This window comes from Corvus moneduloides, chromosome 11 (genome assembly GCF_009650955.1).
Source record: "Corvus moneduloides isolate bCorMon1 chromosome 11, bCorMon1.pri, whole genome shotgun sequence".
Lineage (NCBI taxonomy): Eukaryota > Metazoa > Chordata > Aves > Passeriformes > Corvidae > Corvus > Corvus moneduloides.
Genome location: NC_045486.1, coordinates 21,235,397 through 21,257,219, shown reverse-complemented (window position 1 = coordinate 21,257,219; position 21,823 = coordinate 21,235,397). Strand labels below are relative to the sequence as shown.

The following is a 21,823-nucleotide window of genomic DNA, read 5'->3' as shown; positions in this document are numbered from 1 at the left end:
GAAGCTGTGCTTGGCAACCAGAGCTCTGCTGGGGTGCTGTGGCTGGTGCCTTCAGAGCCTGTAACAGCACTCAGAAGTTCATCAGGCAGGTTACTGTTGTGCAGGTTGATGCTGACCCCCTTTGCTTGGATTGACCTTAGCATGTTGTGAGGGCACTGTTGAAAGCAGAAGTCCATAGATTGTGTGGTGCCTTGGGCCTCTGTGGGTATTCAAACCTGCTGATGAGCAGTAGGATGAGGTTGGTATGAAAACAGTAGAATCACCATGGTAATGGGGCTGAACGTTGTAATGGGGCTGATCCTAGTTGTAGTCAACGTAGTTTTCAGGGTAGGCACTGCTCATTTCTCAGTGGAAGTCATGGGAGAAAATGCCATAGGTCCCTGTGAGGACAGAGATTCTGGCAGCTGAGGATGCAGTGAGTTTGGCAGCAGTCTCAGTACAGATTTGTCAAAGGTTTAAGAAATGCCCTGGACAAATTAGTGGATATGGACAAGTCCTGAATTCATCTGTTAGGTTAAATGCTGATTTTGGATGGACAGTGCTACAGTTGCTTGTCAATGGATTCAGCTGCAATTCCTCGTCCCCGTCACTCAGAGAGGAAACTGTATTCCAGCCCACTAGATGAACCTTCATGTTAAACCTTTCCACAAGAAGCATGGTTACCTGCATCCAGCTCTGGGTCCTCAGCACAGGGCATGGACCTGGAGAAGCAAGTCCAGAGAAGGCCATGAAGATGTTCTGAGGGCTGGAACACTTCTGTTACAGAGACACTCTGGGAAGACTCTTTAGCTTAGAGAAGAGAGGGCTCCAGGGAGACTTAGAACCCCTTCCAGTACCTAAGGGGACTCCAAGAGAGCTGGAGATAAACTTTGGACAAGGGCCTGGAGTGGCAGGACAATGGGAATGGCTTCCAGAGGGCAAATATGGGATATTGGGAAGAAATTCTTCCTTGTGAGAGTGGTGAGGCCCTGGCACAGGTTGCTCTGCCACAGCAGGGGATGGAACTTTAAGGGGTGGGCTTTAGGGTCTGTTTCCACTCCAGCCATTCTAGGGGTCTTGTATATTATTACTGTTTAGCACAATGTAGAAGCCAGTGCAGATCTCTAGTGTGACCTCTGTAGCATGTGCCTGAAGAACAGGCTGAGGTGTTCTTCCTGTGGCCTTCATGTCACAGAGCCATGGAGGTTCTCATCCACAGATTAAAAGCTTTGAACCAGATTTGAGTGTTGAAACCTAAGATAGAAAACATAGATGTAAAACATTCTCTTCTTCTAAGCTTAAGGTCTTTATGTGTTCAATGTAAGTGAAAGAAACATCAGGGAAACACTGGTGGTGTGTACAGCATTACTTCTGATATCTAAAGCAATTACAGTAGGGTTGAAAGCCCACATAAAATACATCCTTTTGTTTGTGTTTGCTGTTCTGGGCCTAAGCAAGCAGAGAAACCCGGAGAGATGAGCAGGGCAGGGTAGCTCTGCTGGCTCTTGGAGCCCATCTTTAGAGCGTGGTGGTGGATAAAACCTGGGAGCAACCAAAATAGAGCATGATTTTATAGTGAGGCAACCAACTAAATATGTCAGAATGTTTATTTGCATTGTTGCGTGTGATCTTTGTAAAACTGCCCTGAGCTCTGTGAAGGGTAACTAATGCTAGGCTGGGTTTATTCCCGAAAAGCAGGAGAGCCTTTTGGGGTGTTCTAGAGTTTCTTCCTTTAGTCCTGACCATCACCTGTGCCGTGGTTTGCCTGCCCCTGGCTATACAATCACACGTTGGGCTGCTGCCCCATTGCTGAAGGAGGCTTTGTAGCTGTAGGCCTGTGCTGGCACCAGAAGGATGCATTCCCCAGGCTGTATCCAGTGGATTTCCAGCAGAAAGAGCAGGTCTGGGCTCCCGCAGGGAATCTCCCCAGGCTGTAACCTGAACCTGCACTAACAAGTTCCTTGAACCTTTCCACACTGCATAACTGGGCTCAGAGTTAGGGTGCAGGCACGCTGTGAACTGTGTCAGGCTCGGGGTTGCTCCAAGGCCAAAGGTATCGTGTCTCAGCCTTGACTTGAACTTGTGTTCTGTTCTGGTTGTCTTCAAATAGAAGGGAGATGATTTAGCAGCAATGTAGAGTGAACTGTCTTCGTGCTGATGTGGATGAAAGGGAGCTTAGGCACAAAGCCACTCACCTCTTCATAGACAGCAGTGCAATAAATGGGGAGGTTTATGTAAAGTGATGTTTTGTAACGTTTTTAGGGAGAAGAACTCCAAACCCACCTGTATTTGAGATCTCATTCCATTGTAGTAACTGAACAGCTACAGACAAGTATAATAATACCAGGTTTAAATATGATTCAGATAAAATCACTAGGATCATACTGTTCTTAAAAGAGCACATATGGGATATATTTGTGTTTATGTACTATTTTTATTTATCACTGTAAGTTTCTGATCACACACAAGTACTGTTGGATATGACAGTATGATCACACACAGATATGACACAGGTATTTAAGGGGAAAATTGCATTTTTAAGTTAAAATCACTGAATGGTTCAGATTGGAAGGGACCTTGAAGATCATCCATTTCCAATCCTCTGCCATGGGCAGGGACACCTTCCAGTAGAGCAGGTTTCTCCAAGCCCTGTCCACCCTGGCCTTGGACATTTCCAGGGGAAATTGTGCTGTTTGTTTTAGAAAAATAGTGTATTTCCTTTATGTTGTATATTAATTTGAAAATATTAGCACGACATTCCTAGTGTATGCATGTCTGTATACACTTTAATTTGTCAGTGATCACAATGAAAGGATATTTCATGCAGGGTTTGAATTACCAGTTTGGCAGTGTAATCCAGCACACTATTGCAGTCTCAAAGTGATGCTTTTTGAATCAAAATCTCTTGCATGTGAAGTTTGAAGTAAATGCTGGAATATGAAGCATTGGCTCAGCATGATTTCTTTCTGGTGTTGCCGTTCTGCAGTTTCACCGGTGATAATTAAGGAATGGGCTGCTTACAAAGGCAAATCTCCTCAGACCCCTGAGCTGGTGGAAGCCCTGGCCTTCAGAGAGTGGACCTGCCCAAACCTGAAGAAGCTGTGGCTGGGCAAAGCCGTGGAAGACAAGAACCGACGGATGAGGGCGTTTCTGGCCTGTATGCGATCAGACACACCAGCAATGCTCAACCCAACTAATGTGCCCACTCATCTTATGGTGCTCTGCTGTGTGCTGAGGTCAGTGTCACCTCCAGGGAAATCAGAGCCGAGGAAAGGTTCTACTGTGGGATCTCTGTGCAAAGTGTTAATTCGTATTTGCAGCCTCACTGGGAGAGGGGGTTTGGTTTGGTTATAGAATAACATGTTGTGTAGTTCTTTGTCAGTCTCCAAAGGATTGACAGGAAGACAAAAAAGATCTTTTGTTGCAAAGAGGCTGTATCATTTGAATTAGTTCTTCCTTAGTGTACTCGAAGCTTCAGCTCAGTAAAAAACCAACTTTTGGGGCCTCAGAGGCTTGTGTGGGTGAAGTTGCACAGCAGAAGAGAGTCGTTCAGAGAAAGCTGCATAGCAGCTTATCAGGATGCAGAGCTTGCGGGATGATGCCTGTGGTGTGTGGAGCTCCCTGAGTTAGAATTACTCATCCAGTTGAGGTGATGATAATCAACAGTAGAAGTATTAATTCTGTATTTCAGCTTTCCAGAGAGAAAGTCACAAAGTCCAAAATCCTGAACTGTTTAATTTTCAGATTGAAAATTGACAGAGGAATTGGGAGATGCTTACATTTGGGGTAATTATTTAAGACAACTAGCGTGTAATTCTTTCAGAATCCAAGGTTAGCATCTTACACATGGTAAAATTTAAGCCATTTTTGAGAGTGATAAATAGAAATTTGTCTTTGGTTCTATTGAACTTCACCTTGCCTTTTGAGCACTAAAACACCATTTCTCCTTATAGAATAGTTAGTATGCAAAAAAAGTGGTATCTTAAAGGTCCTTTTTCAGTGGCACAGCATGTTTCTCTCCTGTCACATGTTCTGTACATACACTGGGGATTTCAGACTTGCCCATTAAGAAGCCACTGACAGGACGTGCTTCCCTTACAGGTATATGGTACAGTGGCCGGGGGTGCGCATCCTGCGTCGCCAGGAACTCGATGCTTTCCTTGCCCAAGCATTGTCTCCAAAGCTCTATGAACCTGACCAGCTTCAGGAACTCAAGGTAATTCTTAACTATATCTTACATAATTTAAGAGATTAGTTTCCAGCTGATCTGGGAATTAACTGTAGTGGCTGATTTATATGTGCCTGTCTCACTGAAAGCCTTGCACAATCACCTATACTTTCCAAAATATTAATCTTAGTGGCTTGAAGTGTTGCAGAGATTCATAATCCATTCTGTTTCACTAATCAGAAAGGTAACTAAAATTCTAAACATATCCTATGCTGCAGAACCTTTTCTCACAATTCATTAAGTAATTGTGTCTTGGAAGTTCAAAGATTGTGCTTCCATTGAAAAGATGAAGGAAAACAGACGCTGCTTCTCAGTGTGGCTGTTTTCAAACACTAACCTGGGTATTTTCTTATGATTCAGCATTCAAAAGATTTTTTCAGCTAAGTGTAAAAATGGAGCCTTATATAATCTTGAGCGGAAAAATGCAGGAGAAACAAGTAAAATAGTTTGTGAATTCTCAGAATTGTAGAAATCATTATTTTGGGGATTTTAAAAGTTAAAATCTCAAAGTGGTGTTACATGAAGTAAATACTGCTGGCTAACTGCTAGTTAGTGTGGTATTCTTGCTGTAGGTACACAGTGTAAAGCAGCAGGGAGGAAGTGGCCCTTGTTTCCCAGGTTGGTTCATGTTTACAGGTACACCCTGTGGAGGGGCACGGACATGAGCAGCAATCCTAGCACCCCTCTTCTCAGGAGAAATAGTAATTAGGCTCATGCAGATTCTAACTATTGGGCTTTTTTCCAAGGAATATTTTGTCACTGATGCCAGATCTGCAAGAGGATTCTCAAAGCAAGCACGTGGCTATTTTCTTTTCTGACGAGCTGACGAGCTAATAATGTTTTGGTTTAATAGTAATTGTTTTATTTTTCGATCATACATAAAGTGATGCAGATTACTTCCATAAGATATGTCGGTTAACTGGAAGATGCAGTAACTCCCTCAGGGTTGTTACTGTCTTCACAGGAAGCAGCTTGTGAGGTCAGACAGAAAGAGCAGCTGAATTTGAACCCAGCTATGTATCTGCAAAATGAGCGGGATAGTCTTTGGGCTCTTAAAGGTTGCTTATGCATAAGGAAGGTGGTAATGGAGTTTAATTTTAAAATTTAATACCAAGGTCTTGAAAATGTTCCCAAGCAAGGGCTGATATTTTGAGAAGTATTTCAGAGAACACCAGTAGTGATATTTTCTTACGCCAGAGCTAAAAATACACTTGCTGCAAGCAAATCCTTTTTTGCTTTGACCACTACCTATTATTCACTGTTTAATTCTACCTTTATGTCTCTATCCTGCATCCTAAATAAAGCTGTTGTATGCATACACACTACTTTGTGTTCTTAAAGCAAAATTTTGAATCAAACTAATAGAAAATCCATTATAAAGGAGTTCAGAAGGAAATGTGTTACATGGGAAGAAAAATGGACTTTTGCATTGAGGTCATTCCTGAGATGTTCTATAACGCATCTCAGAAGATGTGTTATAGAATTTGGAATAAAATTTTTGATGAAGTTTTCTAGTGCTAATTTCCTGTAAGTCTCTTTAGAAATAGTTTCCTGGGCTTTGTGTTGAGAAAACAGGGGTTTGTGTTTATCTCTGGCCTCCAGAGCAGGTGGATGGGACCACAGCTTTCCTGAAGATGGCAGCTCTGCACGCACAAGCGAGAGGTTCCGGTGCATTCTTCTGCTCAAACTTCTGAAAGTCTGGATGACCTTTTAAAATCCCTCTGTTTGCAAGAGTTTTGAAAAGAATGTAACTATTGGAATAACTTTGAATTACATCTCATTGCAATCTTACTAAATTTACCATGTTTTTAAACAGATTGAGAATTTGGATCCCCGTGGAATCCAGCTGTCAGCTCTCTTCATGAGTGGTGTGGATATGGCTCTTTTTGCCAACGACGCCTGCGGACAGCCGATTCCGTGGGAGCACTGCTGTCCCTGGATGTATTTTGATGGGAAATTATTCCAGACCAAGCTCATCAAAGCAAGCCGGGAGAAAGTTCCGCTCATTGACCTCTGTGATGGTCAGGTGTGTAGTTGTGCAGGGTGATGGAGTGTCCCATGTGCCCACAAGGGTTCCATGGGGTGGGTTGTCATCATTCACTTCATGTGTCATCTCTGCTTTTAAAGGCAAATATGAGGAGAATGGCTAATGGGTGGGATTTGCTGTTTAATCCCTTATTTCTTGATGAGTAGGATGGCAGTTGGGTGGATTTGGAAGAAGGGCATCAACTTGAACTTGATTTTTTTTTTTTTTTTCTGTCTGAAAAATGAAACACTGATATGAATGGCCAAGTTGGAAACTCTCTGCTCACTTGTTCAAGTCCCATCTTTTTGGGTCAGACTGTCCAAAGGACTAAGCTGCACTGGTTTTGTAGTGAAAGAAAATTGGTGATGTCTAGCTGATTTTACAGACTGTGAAGTCATTCTTGGGGTCCTCAGCTCAAAATCTTTTCACATTTCTTAAAACCATTTTAAAATACAAATGAAGGAGACTTTTGTTGTATCCAAATGATGCAAAATTACTATGTAACTGTAAAACCAGGAAACTGATAAAACGGTTTACTGAATAACCCAAACCTTTTTTGTTTTTAACTTTTTGAAAGGTACGAAATTGTATCCCTTCTCCTTTCTGACTTGAGGGAAGCTGATCCTAGCTTTGCCACCGATGGTGTGGTTCCTCTCAGGGTTGCTACCCTCCAGGCATGTTTCAGCCTGTATGCAGAGACTCTGGTTTGCAGCCTAGGTTTAGGATGATGATTCTCCTCCATTACTTTGTGTTTTTCTTTGAATTTGTTGTGTTAAAGTAGCTTTATTCAATTGAAATGAGAATTTTAACATCCTTCTGTGACCTTCTCTTTATTCCTAGGCTGAGCAGGCAGCCAAGGTTGAAAAGATGCGTCAGAGCATCCTAGAAGGATTAAATTTCTCCAGGCAGAACCATCCTCTCCCTTTCCCACCTCCACCTGCCATGCCTTTCTATCCAGCTTCTATGTATCCTCGACACTTTGGGCCAGTCCCACCACCTCAGGGCAGGGGGAGAGGCTTTGCTGGTAAGTGATGGGACAGCGGTGCCACACGTTACCTTACCTTGCCCATTCCCAAAACTACCAACCCTGTTCAATTTCATAGGGAAAATACATAAAAGCAAGTGGTCAGCTTGTGTTGGCATGTGCCAATCACTGTATTTTGGGGTTGCTTTTATTAGCCCAGTGATACGGAATGTGCTGTATTGCTGCGTATTTTCATCAGGATTTTAGTAGCTGTGCCAGATCAAAATATTTTTACTGTTGTTGTAGAACTAGAAAAAAGAGCAATGGATCGACACTGGGTGGTATGAAAAGGCTCTGATTTGCACAGTAAATCGCTTCAAAACATTTATAAATTAACAGACACAGTTTAACTGCCAGGGTTGAAGACAACCTTTCCCCCTCCCCACTCCTCTGTGTTTTGCTACAGTCATATAACCATTGGCACCCTCAAGTGTAAATACTGACATAACCATTCCAAGCTCTTCTTAGAATTGCTCCCTTCCTCAAAATCTCTCCGTACCAAGCTCCATAGGTGTATGGATACTGGACACTGGCATTCCAGGGTGCCATGACTGTAGCCACCAGACCTCACTGCCAAAAAATTGTCACAAGCCTTTACAACACCATAGAGTTGGGATCCCATTCCAAGCCCCAAGGCCTGCCCTTCAGCAGAGACTCCCTGCTGGCTGAGACAGCAGGACTCCTTTGCCAGGGCTCTCTTGGTGCGGTGCTGCAGCTTTGCCCACAGGAGCCCGGCCCGCGGGAGCGCAGCCCTCCCAGCTGGCTCTGGAAGGGTGGAAGGAGGCAGCAACCTCTCTGCTGGGGCCTTCCTGGTTGCCTGGCCCCCTCACAGCTTTTCCCCTGTCTTTCTTTACCCTGGGTCTAACAGGAGTCTATGGCTTCGGAGGCCCTTATGGGGAAACAGTAGCCACAGGCGCTTACCGGGCCTTCCGGGTGGCGGCAGCAGCAGGACACTCCGGAGCCTTCTCTGGCAATGACAGCAACAGGACTAGCAAGTTTCAGGGCGGTAATTATACCCAAACCCCTTTTCTTAGAGCTTCTGGCAACGGCTTCCTCCACTGTACGGTTTGGTCTGAGGCTTTCCTACTGACTCCCTGTCTGCCTAACTGTCTCAGCTTCCCTCTCTAGAGCCTGCCTGGGCTGCTGTCCACTCTGCTCCCCGTCCCTGCCGCAAGCCCCCGGCGCCAGCCCTCCTCGTGCCTAGAAACCCTCCAAATACAGGAGAGCCTGAAACCCAGCGGGGCAGGTTGTCTCCTGTGCTCCCACAGGCGAAGAGGGCATCAGTAACCCACTGGCCTCTGCCTCTCTATTAACAGGGATTTTCCAAAATCTGGGGGCAGTTGAGCTTTTTGCAAAGACCCAGCCTAGAAATTACTGACTTTGGTATTACTGCTGAGCCCTTCTTTGCTGGCATCAGTGCTGGCATGGACACAGGAGTGGGATTTACTTCCCTACCTGTGTGCCCATGCTCACTTCCTGTATGATGTGGGATGATGGAAACCTATTTAGGGTAAATTTTTCCCACGTATTTAGCTGTTCTTTCTGGCCTCTAAACTTTTATCCTAAGAGCAAACATACCTCTAATGCTTCATGTGTGAATAACTCTGGCCCTGCAAACCATCTGCATTTGGAGCTCAAGGACTTGCACAGGGAAGTAGGAACCTTCTGGATGTAATCAGTAGTGTAGTTCCCAGCCTATTAACACTGGAGACTAATTATGGCTGCGTAAACGCTGTGGTTTGTAACCCTTTTGGTGCTGATGGTCTTACCAGTAACATCTTGCTCAGTTCACATACCTGGATTTCTTGAAACACGTGTTATGCCCCAGAGCTGATTTTTCAGGGCAGAACACTATGAAGACATAAGCAACTTGAACAGAAGCTACAGTTGCATCTTAGACAACTGTAATTTTAGCTGCCTTCTTGGAGGGGGAAGGATAAACCCACCTTTTAAACCAGATCTGTTCGAATGCTACATTTTTATAGCAACTTAGTGTTAGTACAGCTTATCCTGCCTAGTAAGTTCTTTATTGCCAATATAATCTGTGTGGTCTATTCTGATACTTGCTGTTGGCTAAAATGTGCCTTGAACCTGCAAGAATTTCTTCTTCATTAGAAGTGCAGGAAGAAAGCAATCTTCATCTTCAGCTTGTAAAATTCCCCTTGTTTCTTGAGGCTTATCTCAAGTATATTTTTAATTACTGAAACTGAAGCATTCATGTCAGATTATTTTTCTTTTCAGAATTCATATCTATTTTTAAAAAGGGGTGGGGGAAACACTCTTGGAGTTCTAACACTTCTGAAATACTGCAAAATGAGCAATAATCTCACAGTATCCATAGAGGAAATGGGATATGTGGTGAAATCTGGGCAAACCAGCTTTCCGTTCATTTGGAGCTTTACTGTGATGATTGTGAAGATCAAAGTTTGGTTTTGCTTTTATGTGCAGGAGTCCAACCTATTCCTTCTCAGGGAGGGAAACTTGAAATTGCCGGCACTGTAGTCGGCCATTGGGCTGGAAGCAGACGTGGACGAGGGGGGAGAGGGCCATTTCCTCTGCAGGTGGTGTCCGTGGGAGGACCAGCCAGAGGGTAAGTGCCGGCCTGGGTATGTGCTTCTCATGTGGGATTTAATGATTGGGGAAACAAGGACAACAGGGAAAAGTTGGAGGCAGTAGAGATTGCATATGACACACTTTAGGACACACTGGGTCAATTATACCCACCGAATACTCAGGAAAAGCATTGGCATTCGTTTTAAGAACTTTTTTAGCCAGTTATTTGTATAGATATAAGCATTTCTATGTGTAAATAAAATTCATACCCAATCTGAGATACATAGAGATATAGGTATATTTGTATGTATAGCTATATGTACACACACACAGAGGTTGATTTTGCATGAGGAGATGACTTTGGGACTTTCCCATGAAATCAGTAGATGCATTACATTTGATTCCTTTCTTTTTTGTGGCAGGACATTTATTAAGAAGCATGATAACATTTTAAATATCTACATTATGTAATCCTGTGAAGCAGAAAACACCTGAAGGACATTTCTAGGTTCAATAGTTCTCTGTTACAGTTGTGATGGAAGTGTGCTTAAAAGAATATTAATTTCTTCAGCTCTTCCACTTCATTTCACTACAGCTGAAGTTACAGGTGCAAAACGTGTCTGAAAACCAAGTACTTTATTACAAAAGTATCTAGTTCATTACTTTTAAGATTATATTTTTTCCATAGGATTGCTGGTTCTGTGCCTTACAGAACTCTCTTATCTTTAACTATGGTCGTGTCTATTACAGGAGACAATCCTAAAGCAACATGACTTATGTATTGTGTCTGTATCAGGAGTAGAGTAAAGCTGATGGATTTATTGCCACCTCAAGCTAGGGAGCAGCAGTGTGAAAGGCTGCACTGCATGAATGCCATCTCTCTGTTAATTTTCTCCAATGTGCACTATGAAGCTTCATGCTGGAGCCAGGGAGAGCTGTTGGAAAGCCTGTTGGTGTTGGGCCGAGTGAGGAGATGGGTTAGTCTGAAGGCCTGGGAGAATGGGAGCTGCTGTGGGGACAGGGAGAGGCAGGAGCAGTGGAAACAAATGCAAACAGGTTCAGTGGCACCACGGTGTGCTGTGGGAGCAGAGCTGACCCTTCCAGGGGATCACATTTACCTAGGACTGCTCACTTCTCTAGAATGAGATTCAGCTGCCAAAACAGAAGCATTGAGTGTTGATCTAGGTGTTTCAGACAACTGTCAGGCATCTGTGCGGGCGTGGGGGGGTTTTTGGGAGCCCTGTGCTGATCCAGAGCAGCATCTGGAGACAGTGGGAGTGAGCAAAGGTGAGGAGGCATGAGGCTTGTTTGGGTATCAGGAGACAAATAACCTTTTTCACCAGTGAAATGAGGTTCTTGGATGATCATCGGTTCTATTTTTCATGAGGATACATGAACAGAAGCTGGTTGCTTCTTCCAGTGACCTGCACTCTGTGTGGGGAGGTGCTGCTGGTGATGGCTGGTGTCCTGCCAAAGCCAGTGTCTGCCAGAGCGCCCTGAACAGGGTCTGGGCTCGGAGCTGGGTTACATCAACACAGGACAGCAGTTCCTCCATCTCCTGAACAGGGAAATACCTGAATTCATGCAGAACATCAGTAGCCAGGAACTGAGAATCCTCCTTATCTGGGAAGTGAACAGATCACTGAAAGGGTGTCATGGCTCCTGCCAGTACCTTTATGACAGAGAAGTATGGTTCTTCAGTAGTAGCTTTTGATTTGAGATAAAATACCTGAGGTTTCTTTTTGTTGGAGGTACTGTCTTAAGGCAGTAACGTTTGGGTGCAAGTTGTCACCCCAGAGACAGGAAAACTGTCAATGCCAGACCTTCCTGTCTCCATCAAATCAGCACCGATAGGGCGTTCTTCACGTGTAGAGTTACTGGAATAGGTCAGAGGGAAAATAACTGCAGGCAGCTTACCTGTTTGTTGGGTCAGTTGATACTAAAATAGGACCAATAGGAAAACATGCTTGTGTTAAGGGTTCTGCCCGAAGACAGAATCACAGAACCACAGAATATTTTGAGTTGGAAAGGAGCTGCAGGTATCCTGGAGTCCAGCTTCTGGCCCTGTACAGGACACCCCGACAACCTCCATCCTGTCCCTGAGAGCAGTGTCCAAAGGATCCTGGAGCTCTGGCAGCCTCGGGCCGTGCCCATTCCCTGGGGAGCCTGGGCAGTGCCCAGCAGCCTCTGGGGGAAGAACCTTTGCTGATACCCAGCCTAAATCTCCAGTGCTTGAACAACAGGTTCATGTTGGCAGAGGTTATTTCCTACCAAAGGTCACCAGTACAAAACAGCACAGCAGGTTGTCTCAGTTCATGGCCCAGTTCTGCACACTAGTAGTCCATTTTTATCTCTTCGGCAGAGGGGATCGAGTCAGGCTTGTTCACCCCATTGCCTCATGTCTCTGCAATGCTGAGCTCAGATATTGTTCCTACTGTGTAAAATTATAGCAGCTGCTTTGTATTGGCTTTGATCCATCAGTATATTTAATGTGATTTTGAGGGGGAAAAGCCCTTCTCAGCTCCTTGAAGGGCACGCTTTGACCTTGCAAAAAGAGAGCCAGTGGGGTTGGCAAGGAAGGAACACAGTGAGAGGGACTCACACACAAACCACAGCTCTTCTGTCTTCATTCTCTGCTGTTGCTTCTAAACCTCAGAATTCGATTTCTTACTGCCCAGTGTGGGAATTCACAGCATGTGAGAGGAGACTGGGGGGGCACAGGCCAGTGCCGCTCCCCTGGGTAGTTCAGCCTCACTCAGCTCAGAGACCTGAGCTGCACCTGGCTGCTCCAGCCAGCCCCAGTGGGGTTAGGTGTCACACCAGGACCTCCCAGTATCGGGCAGCACATCCAGAGGAAATACAGGGCATTCCCATGCTTCTAGAGCAAACCAGTATTTCTAGTAGAGAATTTTTAGGACAACAGTATTCTTGACATGATAAGGAAGTTCAGTTTCTGCAAATGATGGAATTAAAGCAGTTGTAGCTGAATTCTGGAATTGTTAAAGTTGGAAAAGACCTCTAAGATCATCAAGTCCAACCATCAACCCAGTAATACCCACCACCATGCTCATCCCTAAACTATATCTGCAAGTGCCGCATCCACGTGTTTTGTGAACAGTTCCAGGGATGGTGACTCCAGCACTGCCCTGGGCAGCCTGTGCCAGGGCTTGACAACCCTTTCTCTGAACAAATTTTCCCAAATATATCTGATCTAAACTACCCCCCTTGTCCTTGTCCTCACGTGCAATCCCATACCTGTGCAATGGGACTGAGAATTGTGATTATCTGGATAATGAGAATGCTGGAGAACAGCAGTTCTGACTCACCTGCAAAGTCCTTCTGTAAAATCCTTCAGCAGCTTAGAGCAGGTATTCTAGTAGGTAAAAATTGAGGCGCAACTTGAGACCAAGGTGAGGAAGTTTGGTTTTATCTGATCTAATCTTTACTGAATCACACCAAAAATCACCACCTAATGTGTCTAAGTTAGGAGTCTCCACTGGAAAGCATCCCAACTTATCAATTGCCACATGCCATATACAGGTGAAACTCCTTTATTCCCTCAGTTTCTTAGATAATTTTGTATTCTCCCATCAAAACCAAGGCAATTTTTTTATTTTGCCTCACGTTCTTTTATCAGATCCTGTCTGTCTTGTGTGTTTATATGGGGAACTGTTATTAAATGGGGGAAATGGCCTTCTCTGTTGTTCAAATTGCTATTTTTGTAAGGTGAAAGTATTTTGAGCTCTGGTTTTAAAGTGCCATGAGGATAATTTGACACTTGGAAAATGTTTCTGCAAAGCTTGAAAGTATCATTTATTGTTTCTTTAGAAGAGAACTATAGAAACAGACATTTTATTGCTTCGGACCCAAAAGGTTTGTTGGGTTTGATACAATTGCAAGCAATAGAACCTTGCAATTTGGAATTAGTCATCTTGCCTCTTGGAAGATGTGTTGATGACAGGCCCTAGACAGTAAAGATAGGAAAATAATATTCCAGCAAAACTAAATGTAAAGAGTTGTAAACAAAACTGATCTATGTTTTATTCTCTCCCCTCTCCCCACCCCTGCAGGCGTCCTAGAGGAGTTATCTCCACTCCAGTGATAAGAACTTTTGGAAGAGGTGGAAGGTACTATGGGCGAGGTTATAAAAGCCAGGGAGCAATTCAGGTAATGAAGCCATGTGCCTGACTGCAGCACGCTCTGTGACAGGCTGGGCTGGGGTGGACTCCAGACCAGCACCACTTTAACAGCTACAAGTGTTTCTGGCGACTCATGGAAGCTGTGAGCTGCACAGCGGTGACAGGACAGGCTGATGTCACAGCTCACTTAAAGCAAACTTTGCTTCTAAAGACAGACGTGGAAGAATGTATTTTGACATGAATCCTGTGCCTACACAGCTCTAACCAGCCGTGGGAGTAGAAGAAAATTTAGAAAATGGGAGAAATACAAAGCTGAAACAAATTAGCAGTTCTGCTCCTGCCCCCACTCTTCCCCAATTTCTTTTCTGGGACCACGGTCCAACCTCATGAAGGAAAGTTTCTAGCAGTGAAGGATCTTTGCTGCTGCCATGCTCCAGATCTAAGAGGTCTCTCTAAACTTCTGGGGAATAGCAGAGCAGCCTTTGCCCCCTGAGCATGCAGGCTCCTTTCTGGTGACACCCTGCCAAGCGTCCGTGGATCGTGACTTCTGTCTAGTCCATGGATCCTTCAAATATAGCTGAGGCAGACTGCTGATCTGTATGAGATGCCAGTTGCTTTCAGAGCTCTGTTTTCCTCCCTTTTCCATGGTTTTGGCTGCTATGCAGTTTGGATGAATGAGTAGTAAATAGCTGGAAAAACTTCCACAATAAATATGTCATATGGACATGCCATTTGTCAGGGAGACCTGAGAGTAGGGGGGTGTTTTCAGGTGTCACACAGTAAGAGAGAGAATGTTCTCCAGTAGTTAATGAAGCAACTATTAACTTCCAGTAAAACTTACTGTTTTACAGGTGTAAAAATTCAAATACTTCCTTGTTAAATTTCTGTGTACACAGACTCTATATGTCTAAAATGTACCTGTGGATCTGAAACTTTACATCTTTAAATAGAAGAGAAACCACTATGTTAATAATAGAGCATCTAATTTCTGAGTACCTTAAGCTTTGAAATAAAGGAAATCCTGAAAACGAGCTCCCACATACTCCAGGCTTACTACAGGTGTACATATGGGAGTGTAGTTCAGGTGGTAGCTGCAGGTGTCTTGACAAATGCCATCAAGGTTGGGTATTTGCATTTTTATTAATGATATGTAATTTGGATGGTAAATACTTGTGATCACAAGGACCTGTGTGTAAAATTGTGCCTGGAGAAGAAAGGTAAATGGCATTTTCTATGGACCTGAGCTCATTGCATTTTGTGGTCATCAAGGCCCAATAGGATTTTCTTGTACAGGAAGAGAAAAAAGGTGATTTAAAATGCACATGGCAGGGAGAGCTTCCCATGTCGTGAGTGGGTTGTGATAGCCAGGTGAGGCTGGGCAGTGCCAGCGGCCCTTCTGCCTCACTGAGGCAGTGCCTGTGTAAGGCCAGGCTCAGCCTGAGGCACTTCCTCCCCAAAGCTTGGGAATCTGACCAAAACGAGCTGTTTGGATTTATCCAACACATCAGACTGGTCTGTTTTATCCCAAGATGAGGCCTTTCACTCTTGTCCTGGAAAGAAACTAAAGCATGTCTTGAAAGCTGAACTTAAGGATGTCTATAAAGAGGCATCTTGGCAGTGATCAGTGTCCCTTGTCCTCACATGCAATCCCATACCTGTGCAATGGGACTGAGAATTGTGATTATCTGGATAATGAGAATACTGGAGAACAGCAGTTCTGACTCACCTGCAAAGTCCTTCTGTAAAATCCTTCAGCAGCTTAGAGCAGGTGTTCTAGTAGGTAAAAAATGAGGTTTTTATACTGCAAAGCTGTTTGCTGCTGTTGGAAGTGTCCCTGTCTTAAGCCATTTCTTAGCACTTGACTTTGTGAACAGTGTGACAGGCTGGTGTGCTGCTTCTTAGCAGCCTAACCTGCTTATTTTGTTTTGTTTAAAGCCTATTATGTTTCTGGAATGCTAAGATTAAGTATAAATACTTAAAAACTAATTGTATGCTGCATCAGTCTGGTTTTTATGGCTATACTCAGTCTTGTAAGATTTCACTATATGCTTTTTTATGAAACCCTTTCCTAATCTTGGAAGCATATAGCTTGGTGCAGGGACTAGTGCACGGTGCCTCTGCACTCCTCCAAACGCTGGCTGGAAACAGTCAGGTTTGTATTTGAGTAACACGGAATCCTGCCACTGAATCACAGCACACATGAACCAAGAAGCAGAGTTCAGCTGTACACTGATTCTCAGTTTCGGTGTTTCAGACATTTATGTAGCTCTGATGTTGTGAAAGGAAGGCAACATCGAAGTTAAAACTAAAGCATTTGCCCCGGGGGCATCAGAAGGCTCTGGGGAACACCGAAAATCCTCTCTGTGTATTTTGTGGGCCACTTCTTTCAGCAATGCCTAATATTTGGTGTTCACTCACGATCCTGTGCCCTGCATGCTGCCTGTTGTAGTGTCCTTATATCAGACTGTACATTTATATACATTTTTAGCACTGGTTCTTCAGTAATTCTCTTCTTTTTTTAACAACTAGGGCAAACCTCCTTACGCTGCTTCAGCAGAAGAAGTAGCCAAAGAACTTAAGTCAAAATCCGAGGAATCTAAATCCTCACTTGTGTCTTCAGATGGATCCCTGGCTGAAAATGGAGTTGTGACTGAGGAAAAACCAGCTTCCCAGATGAATGGGAATACAGGAGACATCAGGGCTTCCAATCAGTCTGAAAGTGCCTTGAGTAATGACTCTAAAATGTGCAATACGAATCCTCACTTAAATGCACTAAATGCAGACAGTGTTTGCCATAAAGATGATGCTCTTGAGGCCACTGTCTTAAAAAAAGAAGAGTAAACTTATTTTTTATAGAGGGTGAAGGATGTTGGGAAGGGTCAGGATTAGGAATATCTGGAAAGAAAGAGAGCCTACAGTTATGTACATTTTTTCCTTTCCGTAAGAGAAAAATGAGGACTTTGGAAATTCGGATCCCTCTTTGATGTCAGAGATTTAAACAACACATTTTTTTAGTTTTAACCAGTTGTAGTCAAAATGCTACAATAAAACAAAAAAAAAAAAAAGAGAATGAAGAGCATTTGACTCCCGCACTTAAAATGAAGTATACATAAAGTTTAAACTGGTTATGACAAAAGCTTGTAGTTTTGTTTTTTGAAATATAAAGAAAACAAATTTTGGCAGTCTTTAAGTATATATAGCTTAAAACTATAATTTTTAGTACTTGGCACCATATGTATGCCATTATATTTGATTTTGCATTACTGTGTCACAATAAAGCTTTCTTTAAGGCTTTGATTTCATGATTCTGGGGGGAAAAAGGCACAACCACAGTTTTTTCTTTCTGAAATCTCATCACCGTTGCCGTGGTTCTTTTGTGTTAAAAATGTGCAAACTCTCGAAACTACCAATTCTCAGTAACACTGCAGTTCTGCTGAGTTCAATAGACATCATACATATGTTACGAGCGAGTTAAACGGAGATAAACTTGAAATCATAGAAGATGCAAACGACCTTTCAAAACAAACACAATGTGTTGGGAAACTTTTTGTGACTAATACCATGCATCCGTGATCAATGAACTATGTGGTTTTGAATCAGACGTAGACCATTAGTACTACTATTTGAGCTAAACTTCTGCATGGTTCATGATTTTTAAAGTGTGTAGTTAATATTATGCATGTTATTGTCCTCTTTCTTCCATTCTTACAAGTACTGTGCCCATTTGCAAAACAAAAAAAGCTAATAATCAGTAATAGTCCTATAAAAGATGTTAACTATGTTTAGTCATTGACTGATCTTGCTCTAACCTTAAAATTTTGTGATTATTGACCTCTGTTGCATTTATTCTAAAACTTTAAAAAAAAAATTATCTAGCCGTTTTGAATATCAACGTTACCCTGGTGTACTCATTGCTGTATGCATTATTGTTCTCTGTTGCTGTTTTATGCCTTCATATTAGCAAATATGAAATTCTGTGAAAAACAAAAAAAAAACGCTTTGATCTTCAAAAAAAAAAGTACCCCCCTTCTGTAGCAGGAAACAAATGGCTTGTTCTTGAGAACTTTCCCATCAAGAATTTAGTATAAGCAAATATACCTGTATCATTTTGATGTTTTTGTTAGTGTTTCCAAACTTAATGTACTTCAAAATCAGAATCATTTCTTTATATTCGTTTTCATATAATTCTCCTGATGCTCTTCATCACACATTAGTGATCAGAAATGAGGTGTAATTCCCCATTCCCTGCCCGCCAGAGCTAAGTAGGTATCTTAATGTAAGTTGAAGGGAGTTCTGCCCCAACTCATGGATTGTGCAAGAATGAACTACTGTTGGGTTTGGCTGGTTGTAGATGGATTGTGGTGTGGTGTCTTTGAAGGCTATTGAATGCAACTTACAGTGCTTAATAAAAATCTTTATTCTTTTAGTATAAAATACTGTATGCCTTTTTTGTCAAGTATTTTTTTAATTAACATGTAAATAAAAGTTTTTCCTATGCCCAAGTCAAGTGGTTGAGTTGGCAGGATCTGTGGTGTCCTCCTACAAGGCAGAGGAGGCCGTTGGTTGTGGGTGCCCTATTCCTGGCAGTGTCCAAGGCCAGGCTGGACAGTGCTTAGAGCAGCCTGGGACAGTGGAAGGTGTCCCTGCCCATGGCAGGGGTGGGACTGGATGAGCTTTAAGGTCCCTTCCAACCCAAACCGTTCTGGGATTTTGTGATTCACCCACTGCTGGGGGACACCACACCTGATTGGAGTCATGCCCTGGCTTTGCTGGTGTGTGCAGTTCCTTTACATGTCACCTTTCAATGTCAGATGGTTGCAGAGATGTAAATAAGACACAAAGAACGGGGAGCAGTTGTTCAAAGAAGAAAAACCGCAGGTGCTCACAGAGGTTGATACACAAGGTGGTGAGCAGTGCCTCTACAGAGCCGGGCACCAGTTGGTCTGTTACACAGGATCCAACCGACAGAACATGAGGAGTTGCAGATTTACACATTGGTGTAGATTGGGGAGCTTTCTCCCCTGCCGTGCCCGTCCGCTCGATGCCCACAGCCGCGTTCACGCATCTCCCGGGCTGTGAGCGGTGGGCACGGCTCCCACTGCCCGGCCCAGCAGCACAGCCGTGTTTTCCTCAAGGGACAGCAATCGGCCTTCTCTCTTCTTCCCGAGTCCGATCCCCCTGCAGCACCCGGGAGGGGTCGCGTCCCTGCGCTCCCTGCTCCCGGGCAGTGTGACTCGCCCATGCCAGCACTGCTCTGTCCTGACAGCATTTCCCACTCGCTGCTTCTCGTGCAGGTGCAAGGCACCCCTTGTCCCATTTCCCAGCAGTTTTCCTTTTCGAGCCCGGCCTGGGAGCTGGCATGGAATAACCAGCACCAAGAGTTAAACGGGGAGAATCCGCTATTTGGGTGGGATCCGGGGCCACTGTCCGTTCTGTGCCATCAGCGGCAGCATCGGCTCCTCCCTCCCTCCCTCCCTGTGTTAGCGAGCAGCGATGCTCGGCGTGTGCCGCGCTCGGTCCCCGGCACTGCGCGTTGTACCCCGGCCTTCCCGGGGTCCCCGCCAGCGCAGGGCGGAGCAGCGGCCGAGGGAAGATTTCGGGCCGGGGGAAGCCCAGCGCAGGCATCCCAGCCCAGTTTTGCTCTCGGCTCCCGCTTGCGAGGCGGTGTCCCGGGCAGCGGGGCGGTGTCCCGGGCAGCGGGGAGGGCAGCGGGGTGGTGTCCCGGGCAGCGGGGAGAGCAGCGGGGCGGTGTCCCGGGCAGCGGGGCGGTGTCCCGGGAAGCGGGGAGGGCAGCGGGGAGGGCAGCGGGGCGGTGTCCCGGGAAGCGGGGCGGGGTCCCGGGAAGCGGGGAGGGCAGCGGGGCGGGGTCCCGCGCAGAGGGTGACGCGGCCCACGCCGACCGGCCCCGGGGCAGGAAGGCCCCTCCGCCGCCATCGCCGCTCCCGCCCCTTCCTGCCCGGGGCCGGCCGGGGGAGGCGGGGCCGGGGGCGGCTCCGGCGCTGCGTTGGGGGCCGGGCCGGGGAGAGCCGCCGCTTCTCAGGGTGTTCCCGGTGCGTGCTAGAACTCCCGGAGGGGTGGGTTTCAGGGGGCTGTGAGAAGCCCTGCCCGCACAGAGCTGCTGAGGCCGTTCTCGCGCCCCTCAGTGAACAGCGCTGGTGACCCCCGGACGGAGCCCCAGCCACGGCTGCAGCCAGAGGGGGAATGGGGAATGGGGAATGGGGAATGGGACGTGCAGACATCGCTCCTGCGCTGGGGCGAGATGAGGAGGAGACCGTGGCACGTCTTTCAGTGCTGCCGGTGCGCAAGAGTACCGTTATCCAGCCCCGCAATTATCCAGCCCCGCAATTATCCATCCAGCCCCATGGCAGATGGCAGCACGGTCTGTGGTGAGAGTCTGTGTGATCCTTTAGATCGCACCCAAAGCCTGTAAAGTGAACCAAGTCCGGTCGCACTGACCTGCCAAGTACAGGCGGGCCCCACCCATTGGATGGAGATGGGATGAAGTGGGACAGTGTGGAATCCCAGAAGATAAGGGGTAATGTGTATGTCTCAACCACTGATAGCTGGATAGCTTTGGAGCCAACCAAGGATTGTTGGTAATAATCAAGGATTGTTGGTAATAACAGCCCATTGTAAAATAACAAGATGTGGCTGGAGAAGGGTTCATGCAGAGGGAGGGCAGCACTTTTCTGGGACAATCATTCTTGTTCCAATGTCTCTGGAGATAAGTACAACACAGTCCAGTGCAAGCACAGGAATGAGGCTGAGTAGTGAGCATCGGCTGTAGGAGGTGATCAAAACCACCCATGTCCCTCAAAGCCCTCTGACCCATTTCCAGAAAGATCTGAAAGAACGGACTGTGTGGGATGGGATGGGATGGGATGGGAGCAGAGGGCTTGCCAGCAGGATTCTAAGTGACTGTTGGAGGAGGGTGACATTGGAGCCAGGTGCCTCCTGGGGGTGCCAGCCCAGAGGCACAGAACCCACGGGTGCCTGGAGCCTTCCTGTGGGCTGGAGGTGCCAATCTCCCCAGCTTCCCCTCTGCGTTTCCAGGTGCTGCATCAAGGTGCTGCCTCAGGGTGAAGCCTCAGAGGGTTCACCCTCAGCAGCAGATTCTGCCGTTCATGTCAGACCACCCTGCACCTTCTCCAGAAAGTCCCAAGGAGGGTGTCCTCAAGTGCTGTCTCTGGTGAAGCTCCTCCGAGCCCACAGCCCTTGGCTTCAGGTCTCTGTCAGAGCCGAACTAACAGTTCTTATCTAACAGTGATTCCTCTGATACCTTATTCTGGTTTCGGGTTCTTAACAGCTCTCAGCAAACAGGAAAAGTTCTAAACACTTGGAAAATCTCTTTTACCTGGGAAATTCCTGGGTGCTTTGAATTTGGGAAAAATGAACATTCTGATGCCTCAGAAAGTGTCCTGATCCCTAGCAGGAGACTAAACAAGTGGGGATCAGCCTGAGGCAGTGATGGGCTCGTGTGTCTCCCTCCTTTGTGGAGTTTTGGACTAGAGAACGCTCATGGCCCTGCACAGCAACACTCTGTGGGGCTCTGCCATCTGTTTGGGCCAGTGCCGCTGACTTTTTTCCAATCAGTTTAAAAATACATACTAGAAACTCACTTCAAGGTTTCGAACAAGTGAACTCTGTGATCAAATGATGTTTTGCTGAGGCACCTGGGCACAGCTCCACTGCTCACCCTCCCAGCCCAAGGGCAGCCAGGCACCTTCTGGACTGAAATGCTCATGGAGAGGTGAGGACAGTGGGACAACCTCACCCATAAGTTTCTTAATCCACTAATCCCTGTTAAAACGATGAGTAAGGTGTCTGAGCTGCCAGAACAGAGCCCCTACCTTTCCATGCAGTGTCAGCTCCAG

General features: G+C 45.6%; 1 protein-coding gene across 5 annotated transcripts in view; it reads left to right on the top strand.

Moving 5' to 3' along the window:
* The window catches only part of FAM120A (family with sequence similarity 120A), a 49,417-nt gene extending 31,036 nt beyond the window's left edge, over positions 1 to 18,381 (top strand). For 2 of the 5 annotated variants that reach the window (XM_032120546.1, XM_032120545.1), the window contains exons 11-18: positions 2,966 to 3,215; positions 4,081 to 4,195; positions 6,024 to 6,233; positions 7,074 to 7,257; positions 8,117 to 8,263; positions 9,706 to 9,847; positions 13,881 to 13,977; positions 16,479 to 18,381. In XM_032120546.1, coding sequence (XP_031976437.1) covers positions 2,966 to 3,215; positions 4,081 to 4,195; positions 6,024 to 6,233; positions 7,074 to 7,257; positions 8,117 to 8,263; positions 9,706 to 9,847; positions 13,881 to 13,977; positions 16,479 to 16,790 — 1,457 coding nt within the window. In that variant the 3' untranslated portion in view covers positions 16,791 to 18,381. The remainder of the gene's footprint in view (positions 1 to 2,965; positions 3,216 to 4,080; positions 4,196 to 6,023; positions 6,234 to 7,073; positions 7,258 to 8,116; positions 8,264 to 9,705; positions 9,848 to 13,880; positions 13,978 to 16,478) is intronic. The other 3 variants (XM_032120549.1, XM_032120548.1, XM_032120550.1) reach the window with 2 other exon arrangements.
* Positions 18,382 to 21,823: the final 3,442 nt, after the last annotated feature.